A 14,014-nucleotide genomic window follows, 5' to 3' on the forward strand; every position below is an offset into this window, starting at 1 on the left:
TGCAGCTATAAACCCGAGTGCGTAGCTCCGTTGTTTCATCCATTAAGCACAAATAAAAGCCTGAAACCGCTAAATGTTTAGTTTTCTGATAATATAATTCACATTAAATTAAATAGATCAACAAAAAAAACAAAAAAAAAATAGAAAAATACTAATAATTTCTACTGAGTTGTTTGAGGCAAGTAAATTGTGCTGTTATTTTATCGTTTTTATACTGTTTATATAGAATATATGATAATATAGGCTACAGGTTTATATTTTTTAAATGTTATAGTAAATGGACTTGGTTCATGCAAAGTGAAGCATTCACGTGACTACGCACATTTCGGGACAAAGCCGAGGAACATGAAAGAGACAATTATATTATATTATATTATATTATATTACATTATATTATATTATATTATATTATATTATATTTATTATATTATATTATATTATATTATATTATATTATATTATATTATATTATATTATATTATATTATATTATATTATATTATCGAGGCAGTCTGTATTTAGTTCTATGATTTAGTTATGACTGTTAATCTCCAGCACGCTATGCGGCGCTGTCCACCTCATTATTCTTAAACCGAAGAAGCCACTGTCCACTTAGTTCAGGAGACAGTACAAATGTTGCATTATATTTAGAATATATATATTAAACTATGCACCGTCAGTTTATAATTAAATATAGACCTTCTATCTCATAAACCTGGGTCATACAATTTGAAAAGGTCTTTGCAGAGCGTCTTGAAAGAAATGCGTCACGCGACTTGTAAACAAAAAGCAGGATGACGGACTGTCATGAGTTTGACTGTGCTTCCTAATTTGGATATTTTTCTCCATGTAAATGTGCGTGTGGATGTACTACTTAAGACTACGATGACGGTTACCATGAAGGCGAACAAGTCATACAAGCTTGTGGTGCATAAGAAGGGCTTTGGAGGCAGTGGTGAGAATATTGTTAAAACGTAAAAATTGAATTAGTTTTAGTTTATGTCGCTGGCTTATGTTTTTGCATGCATCTCTCAACTCGTTGTTTCTCCACAGATGACGAGTTGATGATGAATCCTAAAGTCTTTCCTCAGGTTAAAATGGGGGATATAGTTGAGATTGCACATCCAAATGATGAGTACAGGTGAGAGGAGGAGCTTTTTGGTGTTATCAGGTCAATCTCACAGAAATACACTGGCGGTCAAAGTTTGGTGTTGTGAAGATTTGTAAAAGTTTTTGAAAGAAGTGTCTTATGCTCACCAAGGCTGCATTCATTTGATAAAAAAATCAGTAAAAACAGTTATATTGTAAAATATTATTACAATTTAAAATGTCATGTCAAAGCTGACTTTTCAGCATCATTACTTCAGTCTTCAGTGTCACATGATCCTTCAGAAATCTTTCAGAAATCATTCAGATATGATGATTTGATGCTCAAGAAACATTTCTTATCTGTGATACATTTTTCAGGATTCTTTGATGAATAGAAAGTTCAAAAGAACAGCCTTTATTTGAAATAGAAATATTCTGTAACATTATAAATGTCTTTAATGTCCCCTGAATCAATTTGAAATGTCCTTGTTAAATAAAAGTATTAATATATTAAAAAAAAAAAAAAAAAAGATCTATCTATAGTAGTGCATCATGGTTTCCACTAAAATATTAATCGGCACAACTGTTTTCAACACTGATAATAATAATAAATGATTTCTGAAGGATCATGTGACACTGCAAACTGGAGTAATGATGCAGACAATTCAGGAATTTTGCATCAAAAAGAAAATATTACATTTTAAAACCTGTTCAGATTGAAAACAGCTATCTTAAATTGTAATAATGACTTGCAATATTACAGTTTGTATCATATTTGCGATCAAATAAATGCAGTCTTGTTGAGTGTAAGAGACTTTCAAATACATAATAAAAATCATAATTATTCCAAACTTTTTACTGTCAGAAATGAAACTGCTTTGTGAAGAAGAAAAAAATTGAATAAAAGTCTTATTTTGTCTAAGTATTTCTTTGATTGTCTTGTATATTATACAATATTGTATAATGTCAATATATTTCTATGTTTAATCTCTTTGTATTAGTCCTCTGCTGCTGCAGGTCAAGAGTTTAAAAGAAGACCTGCAGAAAGGTGAATTTTAAATGACTAATTGGTGCTTAATTTTTTATACGAGTAACTATTAGGCTGCTGCATCTCAGTGTTCATTTTTGAAGTGTATTTGTCCACTAACAGAAACTATCAGTGTAGATCAGACAGTGGCTCAGGCCTTCAAGCTTCGCGCCTACCAGGACGTCGTCATCAATATTGTTGATCCAAAGGTATTTTATACAGAAATACTCTTTATTGCACAGTCCTACTATTTATTTACAGACTATATTCACAATATAGCACAGCCTTTCATACCTTATTGCTTAAATACTCTATTGAAATTTAACAGGATGTGACTTTGGATCTGGTGGAGCTCACCTTCAAAGATCAGTATATTGGACGAGGAGACATGTGGAGACTGAAGAAGAGCTTAGTGAGTAGAATTTGCAGAAATGAGATGTATTAGAAGTGAGATATTAATTTTTGATGCCTTGCAATGGTCTTAATGTCTCCATGATGTTCTTTCAGGTGAGCACTTGTGCGTATGTAACACAGAAAGTAGAGTTTGCAGGAATCAGGTAACATCTATTATTATAGGCAGTCTGTATTGTAACAGTCTGTAAACAGTCTTGATTGTGATTGGTCAATTCAAGTATTCTGCAGACAGAAGTGTTAACTCATATATAACATACACAACCATTCAAGAGTTTGGGATTAGCAAGATTTTCTTGTTTTAAGCAATTAGTACTTTAATTCAGCAAAGACATTCAATTGATCAAAAGTTACAGTTAAGACGTAATGTTTCAAAAGATTTCTATTTCAAATAAATGCTGTTCTTTTGAACTTTCATCAAAGAATTCTGAAATTAAGTGTATAATGACAAAAACTGTTTTGAACATTAATAATAATAAGAAGAAATGCAGCAAAACAGCATTTGTATGATTTCTGAAGGATCATGCGAAACTGAAGACTGGAGTAATGATGCTAAAAATCACATCACAGGAATAAATTACATTTATATATATATATATATATATTACTGTTTTTACTGTATTTTTGATCAAGTAAATGCAGCTTTGATGACCTGTTAAAAATATCAAAACATTTGATATTTGAACTTTTGAACAGTAGTATATGTATAACTAAAAAAAATGTTGGTTTTATCATGATTTCAGGGCCCAGGCCAGTGAATTGTGGGTTAAAGGAGAGAAGGTCACTTGTGGCTACATTAGTGAAGACACAAGGGTGAGACTATCTCTTTGGAAATGCAATTAGTGTTATTATCCATCCATATGTTTTTCTTTTTTTTTTCTCCCACATGCCATTTTCTGTAACTATAACTGTTTTCTCCACCTAGGTGGTGTTTCGATCCACCTCTGCGATGGTTTATATATTCATTCAGATGAGCTGTGAGATGTGGGACTTTGATATTTATGGTAAATAGACTTTTTCTTTTCTTTTTTACTATTATGTATATTTGAAGAATAAATCTGTTATATAAGATCACATAAGCTGCTGTCTTCATTCACAGGTGATCTTTACTTTGAGAAAGCTGTCAATGGCTTCCTCTCAGATCTGTTTGCCAAATGGAAAGTGAGTGTCAACTTCATCACTGACCAGTAATATAATTGGCCTCATGGCATGTTGTTAACATGTAGCCACTAATTTTAGGAGAAGAACTGCAGTCATGAGGTTACAGTGGTGCTGTTCTCTCGTACCTTCTACTCGGCCAAATCACTGGGTAAATGTTTCATATTTAGAACACTGCCTGGGTTGTATAATTTGAATATTAATAATTGATAACGTAATAATTTATTGTGTGTCTTTCTTCATGTAGATGAGTTCCCAGAGATGCAAAGAGCGTCAATCCGACAAGATCATGAGGGGCGGTATTATGAGGATTTCTACAGGTTTGGAAGTTCATTAATCATTAAGACTTGAAGCTTTCTACTGGTTTAAGCAGAAGTCCTTATTTTCATTCTCTTCCAGGGTGGTAGCCCAGAATGAAAGACGTGATGAGTGGACATCTCTGCTCATCACCATTAAGAAGCTTTTCATTCAGTATCCTGTGCTGGTGCGTCTTAAAGTAGCAGGTGCGTATGCAGATACAATCCAAATGCATTCCACTCTGTCTCAAGCACAGTTAAGTGCTTGGGCCTTGCAAAATATATTCCTTTAGTGGACTTTGTTTTCAAGCGCTCCAGTCACTCACACATGCACTGTTGTATGCACACAATCTACACGGACACAAAAATTGGGCTGCACATGCACAGTGTGCGCAGACATCCGTGGAGCCTCCTGATGATGATTACTGACTAAAATTACATCATACGGACAGTGTGTCCTGGACCGGCACGGAACATGGATGGCCGAAGTATACTTTGGTCTTTATGCTTACCAAGGATGCATTTGTTTGATGAAAAATACAGTAATAATTTAAAATAACTTTTTATAATTGTCAGTTTTGAATATATTTATTAATGTAAACTATTCCTGTGATGTCAAAGCTGTATTTTCAGCATCATTACTCCAGTCTTCAGTGTTACATTATCCTTCAGAAATGATTTTAATATACTGATTTGCTGCATTTTTTTATTACTATCAATGTTGAAATCAGTTGTGTTGCCTAATATTTTTGTGAAAGCCATGATACTTTTTTCTGCATTCTTTGATAAATAGAAAGTTAAAAATAACAGCAATTATTTGAAAAAGAAATCTTTTGTAAGATTATAAAAGTCACGTTTGATCAATTTAATGCATCCTTTCTTAAAGGGATAGTTCACCCAAAAATGAAAATTTGATGTTTATCTGCTTACAGTCGAACGCAAATTATGATTTTTAACTGCAACCGCTGCCCTCTGTCAGTCAAATAATAGCAGTAGATGGGAACTTCAACTATAACAGTAAATAAAACTTGCTTAGACAAATCAAAATTAAAACCTGCGGCTCGTGACGACACATTAATGTCCTAAGAGACGAAACGATCGGTTTGTGCGAGAAATACACCACTATGTCCAACTTCGTTCAGCTTCCTGTTAGTGAGGTCAAAAAACGCGCTCCGGTGACGGAAGTGATGTCTCGCCCATATACTTCAATGAGCGCTAGACATCACTTCCGTTGTCAGAGCGCGATCAGACCTCACTAGCCGGAAGTTGAACGAAGTTGGACATAGTGGTGTATTAGAGGTAAAAAATTATATAATTACTGTTTGGTTTCTCGCACAAACCGATCGTTTCGTGTCTTAGGACATCAATGTGCCGTCACGAGCCGCAGGGTTTAATTTGGATTTGTCTATGGAAATTTTTCCACTCTTATTGTTCAAGTTCCCAATCACTGCTATTATTTGACTGACAGACGGCAGCGGTTGCAGTTAAAAATCATAATTTGCGTTCAACTGAAGAAAAAAGTCATCTACATCTTGGATGCCCTGGGGGTAAGCAGATAAACATCACATTTTCATTTTTGGGTGAACTATCCCTTTAATAAGTATTAATTTCTTTTAAAAAAATCTTACAATATCTTCTTACTACTTATAACTTATTCTTAGAACATCTTTATCTGTGTGTTTGAATATGGCATTATGGCAATTCTGTGAACTAGGACTAGCACATTGACATACACATTTTTTGTTAATGTCTCAATATTGCAGATGGATATCCATGTGGGCATAATTCCACTTCTGCTCAGGGAAATTACCTGGAAGCTATAAACCTGTCTTTCAATGGTTTGTATTTGTGTAATTAGTCCATTGTCATTACCCATGACACTTGAGTAGAGCAGTTTGTCTTAATATCAGTGTCCTGATTCGTCTCTTTCAGTCTTTGATAAGCACTACATCAACCGTAACTTTGATCGTACGGGTCAGATGTCGGTGGTCATTACTCCAGGAGTGGGTGTGTTCGAGGTGGACCGCTTGCTCATGATCCTCACCAAACAGCGCATGATCGACAATGGTCAGTGAGTGCGCTGTACAAACGCTGTTTGTGTTGTAACACTGCAGTGGATGCTAATGGTACGGTATCTTCTTAACAGGCATCGGTGTAGATCTGGTATGCATGGGAGAGCAGCCTCTCCATGCTGTTCCTCTCTTCAAGGTTAGCTAACACCATATTAGTTTTGACATTTGAGCATAAAATCAGATGTGAATGTTTTAATACTTTTAAGTGGGGTCAAAACAAATAACATTTTTGTATCATTTCTATTAGTTACATAATCGCACAGTGCACGGAGACTCCAGAATTGGCGATGACTACAACCTGCCTCACTGGATCAACCACAGGTGAGTTTTTAGGTGTGGTCACTAGGGTGTACTGGGTGGTTACTAAGTGGTTGCTTACTGGGCCAAGTTACCCACTTTTGAGTGTCATTGATATGGGCGGTTGTCCCTCCACCCATTTTCAGCATTTTTTTCATCTATAGACAGGGGTGCACATAACTTTTTTTGTCTGGTTCTCAAGGGAGTACCTGGAGATTTTTCTTGGTACTCACACTTTACACGACACATCCTAAAAGCTGTCCTAACCACTTTCCTCCTGACTGCTCTCCTCACTATCTTCTTTTCTCTCGAACATGGTAGATGATGATGATAATGAGTTTTAATTTATTTTTTACTAAAATTAATGACAGCAAAGGCTGCTGTCACTTTAAGAAGGAAAGCACGGACCGAATAACTAACACACATCCGGTTTCTTTCTCAACACTTCACTTATGACATAACCGAGAGAATACTTGCCGAGACAGGTATTTTGACATAATTTTGTGTGTATGTTTCCTTTCAAGCGCAAGTAAACGCGAAAGCGGAATTAATTCGGTGTTCGTGCGCTGTCTGACTCTCATAATGCGCCCGTTTCGGGGGGCTGTGCGCACAGATTACAGTTCGCGAGTCCCGATTTTCGCCTCTTCTTCCGCTTTTAAAGTCGTTTGAATGTGTTAATTGGCGAGACAAAACACGTCCAAATTACAAACTTTCACTCTATGATAGTTAAATATAGCAGTTAATCCGCGAATCACATGCGTGCCGAACCGTTGGACCTTATCCGTATGGATCACGGATTAACTGCGATCCGTTGCATACCTAATAATTAAAGAACACACATATTATCATGATTGCTATTTTACCAGAGATGGATAAAAATCCTAATACAGTAAGTAAACGTATCCCTGTGAACCGGTACTCAAAAGCGCTTCCCTCCATGTTTTCTGGTACGCATAGTTTATTTTTACCGCGCATGCGTACCTGCGTACCTCTAATGTGCACCCCTGTCTATAGAGCTATATTTATTATTGAATAGTACAATATTAATAATAATAATATTAATGTATTTTATTAAAACATTGCTTACATTGATTATTATTTTAATGAATATCATATATATATATATATATATATATATATATATATATATATATATATATATATATATATATATATATATATATAATTTTTTTTTTTTTTTTTTTTTTTTTTTTTCCAATTGTTTTAAGGTGCAGTAAGTGATATCTGAGAAACACTGTTAATGTTTGAAATCAATAAATGCACGAACATGCAATGCAAGAATAAATGTCTCTTTATCATAGCTGAAGCAAAGCAAAATAATGCATGAAAAATAAAGCGAATATTGAAGAAAGTTAAGGAAGATGAATAAATTAACATACAGAACAGTATATACAAGCATAGTATATACAAGCAAGAGTTTGTTGTTAGTTGTCAGCAGCATACCAGCTCCAGACAAACGATACTCTAAACTGTCCTGTTACTATATCTAACATTACAACAACAGTTTATCTTGTCTCTGTGAATCCGCAAAACCAGTGTTAACCAACCTTGCCGTCCATTTTCAGACCTTCCCGCTTAGGTCTCTCCAGCGCTGGAAAGCTTGTTTAATATTAATGCGGGTCCAAAGGTCATTAATATTAACTGATCATAAACCCTTCTTTTTCCAGTGATATTCCTCTGAGCTTTTCTCTTTTGTAATGTCTCTCAGCCATCTCTCTTTCTAGAGTCTTTCTTCAAATCTCCCTCTTGCTCACTCTCTCTCCTCCCCCATCATGAGTGGATACTCCCCCTACTGCTGATTGGCTACAAGTGTGTTGTGCTGCTTGGTCCAATCCACTTTCAACAGTGTTTCTCAGAAATCACTTACTGCACCTTTAATTTATACAGTATACAATTCATATACAGCATTGCAAAAATGCAATGTTTTGTAAAATAATTGTTATTTTTCATTACATTTTAAAAGATTGATTAAATTGTTAAAGTTTTATGAATTCATTTCATTGGACACCAGTTTTGTTGATAAATTTGTGATAAATCATTCAACGTTGAATTCAGAAAAAAAAAATGGAAATCAGAATTATTGGGGTTGGGATCGGTTTTCATGCGGCTTTAAATTAAAAGGTAGCTTATACTGTGGAGTTTATGTTTACACTCATTCTTGAGGTGTAACAAACATGTGGAACGTATTTCCTTCCCCATTAATGGAATGAAATGAATATTGTGATGATATTTTTGTCCATGTCACCCAGCCATAGTGTTAAAAGATTCACAGGTTAAGGCAGATGAACTCAATATAATAAATGTGAATTTTACAGCTTTTACACATCAAAGAGCCAGAACTCATGCAGCTGTTTTACACCACGGATCAAGTTGGCTGGAAAGAAGGTTAGAAATAGCACACTTACACTAACCTTGTGACTTTGTAACATTGTTATTACAAGAATGACTTGACGCTTGTAAAACTGCTAATGATGCTGCTGTCACTCTGATGCCTTTTTATTTTAAGGCTCAAGCTGAAAAAGCCAGAAGCAGCAAAGAACATTGTAAGCAATTTGCATCACTTGTAGGTAGTTTAAGGTTATATATGGGTTTGCCGTGGATTGACTTGAACTGGATTTGTGTTGCTCAGCTCTTGGTGCTCCAAAAGATGCTGAGAACAGCCTTCCGATCCAGGTGGACTATGATGCATACGATGCTCAGGTCTTCAGACTTCCTGGGCCCTCAAGAGCCCAGAGGTCCACCAACTTCAGGTACATTAAACAAATAAATATCCTGTCGTTTTTCATTTTTGACCAACTTCCTCCTTTATATGGTAGTTTAAACAATTACCCTGTGATAATGTTTGTCAGGTCAGGTCGGGACAGGGAGTCAGCCAGCAGGAAAAGCTGGGGCTCATCAGATGTCGGTGGAGGTATAGTGGGCAATTCACCCCCAACAAGGCCTACAGGACCAGATGAACAGAGGAGCCTGGCATCAGATGACAGTTTGGGACACATCTCCAACATCCTGCTCATTCCACGTCCGGCTCAGGGCCAATATGAGGTCAGCAGCTCCCTCGGGTACACCAGCTGCACAAGAGGTACAGAACCATTCAGAGTGTACCTGTGTGTTGATGTAGACAGAAACATCTGGTTGATGCTCGCTGCTTCTCGCCTGTCTCGTCTTTGCAGAATTGCTTGAAAAGATGGTAGATTCCCAGAGGGACTCCAGTGCTCCAGGCCGCTTCACAGTGGGCAGTGCTGAGTCAACCCTTCATGTACGGCCGGGCGGTTACACACCCCAGAGGGCCCTCATCAACCCGTTTGCCCCCTCACGCATGCCAATGAAACTCACCTCCAACCGTCGCCGCTGGATGCACACATTTCCTGTGGGTAAGAGATAAAAAGCAAAAAATGAAAGTGACGGTGTCCCATACTTGGAACACACACCCGGAGCAGTGGGCAGACATTTTTGGGGAGCGATTGGAGGCTAGGTGCCTCAGTTGTGGCTAATGAGAGTGTTAGAGAGCACTGTTCATTCATTCCCCCCACTTACATTTCCTGCCGGTACTGAGACTCGAACCCATGACCTTTTGAGTTTCAAATCTGACTCAAATGTTTTTTCCGGTGTGCATGTTAACCTATGGATGCATTCACACTGGGAGCAGGAGCAGCGGGTTAGCGTCAAGCAGGAGCGTTGCGTGAGCAGCAGTGAAGCGGGGGTTTCTGCGCGAGTCTATTTTTGCTGCGCTGCTGACGCTCAAGTAAAGTAAAAACACACTTCTGATGAACAAAATAAATAGGATTATACACAAAAAGTGCTCAAAGTGCACAGAATAATCTCTAGTTTGTTTTAAAGTGCCCTATTATGTCTTTTTTAAGGTTCCTAATAGTGTTTTGGGAGTCTCCTACAACAGGTTTACATGCATGCAAGGTCAAAAAACATTTGCGTTTTCTCATAATATATATTTAATTTAATATCCTTTCTGTGAGCTTACACTGCTCTGATTGGTCAGATGGCCCAATCCTTTGTGATTGGTCTACTGACCATTGCTATAACTGAATGACAGCTATCAATTTGCAAGACATTGTATACAATGCATGGACCGAAAAGATGGCATCGATTTTACCGTATCAGTTTGAGCCAGAGTCCGACACTGAAACGTCTGAAGTAATTGATCAACAAGAACTGGAGTAGGACCTTTCTCTATGGTAAGTGTCACTTAAGTTTGTGTTATTTATAAGATGTGATAGCAGCGTCACTGTTATACTTTATGTAAGTGCACTTGTGGCATCTGTATCAGAATGCCAAGTGAAGCTGAAAACCTCTAACATAAGATAAACATTTAGGCCAGATGTGTACACAGACTTTTTCGTCATAACTATTAACAAAGAAAAATGGCTAACATTATATCATTGTTTGACATTAAAATGCATGTTTACTGTTTACAGAGAGAATACTATAACTAGTTAGTGCGGACTAGCAATTTAACATCCCATTACAATACAGATAGAGCTCCTCTCTACTGGAATAATAAAAAGCCGAGCAGAAAGGTGAATAGCTGATAATTCATTACACTCTGTAAACAAAAGTCGTGCACCATCCTTGATCATTACTTCAAGTAATAAGACAGACAAGCTGCATTAATCGTCACATTTTTAGACAATTTTAGACCCACATCTGAATATCAGAACTACTGAAACGAGAGTTAGCCGGTTAGCAGGAGACATGCAGACTACATAACATACAAAACTATGAATTTTGAATGATCGCTAGAAAATATATACATCATACTTACAGGTTGAGATTCAGAGGAGCAAGCTGGTCCAAATAAACTGGGCATTGAGCCATATTTTAAGACCAAGCATTTTGTGAATCCTGTGTTAAACTCCCCGAGATTTGAGAAGCAGTCAACAGTAAAATGACGGGAACACAACAAAAGATTATACTGCTGTGGTATTGTTGAAAAAAAAAAAATAATAAATTTCCCTGGCATCTGTGTGTGCAATAAGTGGGCAGGCAATATGCTAATGTTTCGTTGTGACATCGAAATGAAACGGCTTGGGATTTGTTTTACAGATGACTCGTTTAATTGACTCCGAGTCGACTCTTAAGGTGATGATACACAGGGCAACTTTTTGAGCAATGTTGCCAGGCAATGTCACTGAGCAATGATACTTGGGCACTTTCCCATTGAGTATGGGCAACAAATTTCTATCTGGATACTTCAGATCGAAATTTGCTTCCCATTCTCAATAGGGAAAGTGCCAAAGCATCAGCGCTCAGCGACATTGCCTGAGAACATTGCTCAAAAAGTTGACCCGTGTATCATCACATACTTTTGAGAGACAATAACTTTATATACAGTGTACTTTCAGATTTAAAACTTTGCAGGATGTTTTCATTCATTTAGGGCTATGTTACACACTATATTAAAGGTAATTTTCAAAAATCCATAATTGGGGCACTTTAAAGATTTGCCTCTTAGTCGCCATCTCTGTTTGAAACCTGCATTTGCACTTATATGCGGAATTATTATCTTTACTTGCATTGTGCATCAGCACAGCTCTTCGCATGGATGAATCTAATGTTTGCTGTCAGTCACCATTCTGGTGTGGACACTGTACTTTGGAATCACAGATTGTAGTCTTGAAGTATGACCAAAGTTTGAATTTTTACCAGAAAATGTGATCTGAACAAGTAACATGTCTGCCACTTTTGTTCTGACCAACTGAGGGGAAAAAGCATTAGGCCAACAATAAATCACACTGCCAATGGTGATTAAATCTAATGATTGCTTAGCTCATATTGCATCAAACCGTGCAAATTATTGTTGTTATACTTTGTTCTCAAATTTTTAATGTTAACAATATAAGCATTGTGTGACTGTGTATTTAGTGTGTATTAGCTTTACCTGTAGATTTCAATTTCGGTAGACACTCCACAGTCCGAAGTCTTGCTTTCTGACCACGGCTGAATATACATTTGTCACTGATGATTGTCATTTGGACCTTTCTGGATTACAATCTGCCATCAAAATGATAAGTTTAATTTTTGCAGCTGCTTTGAGAAAAGACTATAAATGATCCACTACCAGCAGCATAGTCTGCTAGCAGGGACTCCTTCCTTTCTGTTTACAGACGTGACGTAATGACGCAAAGACAAACTGCTGCATGCTCGAATTTCCCGTGGAAATCCACCAATATCGATTTATTATAAAACATTATTACAAGCTTACTGTCGTGAATCGGGCTAAGGTAAAGAGATAGTTTTGAACACTGGCTGGTTATGTACTTGTTCAAAATTTGATTTTGGGTCATTTTTAACCAAAGAATGTTACGGACTGCAGCTTTAACAAGAATTGGAGTATGTCAGAAAAGAAAATTATGAATCAAAAATATTTATAGAAAATTTACCCAATTAAACTTGTGTTTAATGATTCGGTTTGGGTGGAAGTATGGTGTATTATAACAAACTAAATTAAAATAGGAAAAAAAAAAATTATATAAAAACATTTTTTTTTTTTTGTTATTACATAGATGGGTATATAGGCTCTAGCACTACCCAAATCAAACGAGTTTGCGCTTTTTTTTATGCCATAAAAAATGTAAACGTACACACGGCAGATGATGCAAAACACAAAGCAATGGATGACACAAGGCTTTTATGTACAGTGGCATGCGAAAGTTTGGGAACACCTTGCAGAATCTGTGAAAATGTGAATAATTTTATCAAAATAAGAGAGATCATACAAAATGCATGTTATTTTTTATTTAGTACTGTCTTGAGTAAGATATTTTACAAAAAATATGTTTATATATATAGTCACCAAAAAAAAACAAATGGCTGAATTTATTAAAAGGAGTTCAAAAGTTTGTGAACCATTGGTTCTTAATACTGTGTGTGGTTACCTGGATGATCTATGACTTTTTTGTTTTGTGATTGTTGTTCATGATTCCCTTGTTTGTTCTGAACAGTTAAACTGAGCTCTGTTCTTCAGAAAAATCCTCTGGGTCCTGCAGATTCTTCAGTTTTCCAGCATCTTTTGCATATTTGAACCCGTTGATTTTGAGATCCATCTTTTCACACTTAAGACAACTGAGGGACTCAAACACATCTATTAAAAAAGGTTCAAACATTCACTGATGCTCCAGAAGGAAACACAATGCATTAAGAGCCGGGAGCTGAAAACTTTTTGAATTTGTAGATCAAGGTAAATTGTACTTAATTTGTCTTCTGGCAAACATTTAAGTGTCTTATTTATATATATATATATATATATATATATATATATATATATATATATATATATATATATATATATATATATATATATATATTTATTATTATTTATTATTATTTATTATTATTATTATTATTTATTTTTATTTTTTTACAAAATAAGAAAAAATTGGACATCTTCATTCTGTTCAAAAGTTTTCACCCCCAGCTCTTAATGCATTGTGTTTCCTTCTGGAGCATCAGTGAATGTTTGAACCTTTTTTAATAATTGAGTTTGAGTCCCTCAATTGTCCTTCAAAAGGTGAATCTCAAAATCATACAGCCACTGCTGGAAAGGGTTCAAATATGCAAAAAATGCTGGAAATCTGACGAATCTGGTGAACCCGGAGGATTTTTCTGAAGAACAGAGCTCAGTTTAACTGCT

At 36.0% G+C, this 14,014-nt stretch overlaps 1 protein-coding gene across 16 annotated transcripts in view; it reads left to right on the plus strand.

The window, feature by feature from the left end:
* Positions 1 to 580: 580 nt before the first annotated feature.
* depdc5 (DEP domain containing 5, GATOR1 subcomplex subunit) overlaps positions 581 to 14,014 on the plus strand; it is a 42,148-nt gene continuing 28,714 nt past the window's right edge. For 11 of the 16 annotated variants that reach the window (XR_010896208.1, XR_010896209.1, XM_067398117.1 and 8 more), the window contains exons 1-21: positions 581 to 953; positions 1,052 to 1,139; positions 2,089 to 2,135; positions 2,238 to 2,323; positions 2,443 to 2,526; positions 2,622 to 2,671; positions 3,269 to 3,338; positions 3,451 to 3,529; positions 3,625 to 3,686; positions 3,765 to 3,834; positions 3,931 to 4,003; positions 4,083 to 4,186; positions 5,743 to 5,817; positions 5,912 to 6,046; positions 6,126 to 6,187; positions 6,299 to 6,372; positions 8,685 to 8,754; positions 8,876 to 8,912; positions 8,999 to 9,119; positions 9,219 to 9,448; positions 9,540 to 9,740. Coding sequence is in view for 14 of the 16 variants with exons in the window: in XM_067398117.1 (XP_067254218.1) it covers positions 806 to 953; positions 1,052 to 1,139; positions 2,089 to 2,135; positions 2,238 to 2,323; positions 2,443 to 2,526; positions 2,622 to 2,671; positions 3,269 to 3,338; positions 3,451 to 3,529; positions 3,625 to 3,686; positions 3,765 to 3,834; positions 3,931 to 4,003; positions 4,083 to 4,186; positions 5,743 to 5,817; positions 5,912 to 6,046; positions 6,126 to 6,187; positions 6,299 to 6,372; positions 8,685 to 8,754; positions 8,876 to 8,912; positions 8,999 to 9,119; positions 9,219 to 9,448; positions 9,540 to 9,740 (1,966 nt within the window). In the remaining 2 variants the exon portion in view is untranslated. Of the gene's footprint in view, positions 954 to 1,051; positions 1,140 to 2,088; positions 2,136 to 2,218; positions 2,324 to 2,442; positions 2,527 to 2,621; positions 2,672 to 3,268; positions 3,339 to 3,450; positions 3,530 to 3,624; positions 3,687 to 3,764; positions 3,835 to 3,930; positions 4,004 to 4,082; positions 4,187 to 5,742; positions 5,818 to 5,911; positions 6,047 to 6,125; positions 6,188 to 6,298; positions 6,373 to 8,684; positions 8,755 to 8,875; positions 8,913 to 8,998; positions 9,120 to 9,218; positions 9,449 to 9,539; positions 9,741 to 14,014 lie in introns of all 16 variants that reach the window. The other 5 variants (XM_067398126.1, XM_067398125.1, XM_067398124.1 and 2 more) reach the window with 2 other exon arrangements.

Source organism: Chanodichthys erythropterus, chromosome 10, assembly GCF_024489055.1.
Source record: "Chanodichthys erythropterus isolate Z2021 chromosome 10, ASM2448905v1, whole genome shotgun sequence".
Classification (NCBI taxonomy): Eukaryota; Metazoa; Chordata; class Actinopteri; order Cypriniformes; family Xenocyprididae; genus Chanodichthys; species Chanodichthys erythropterus.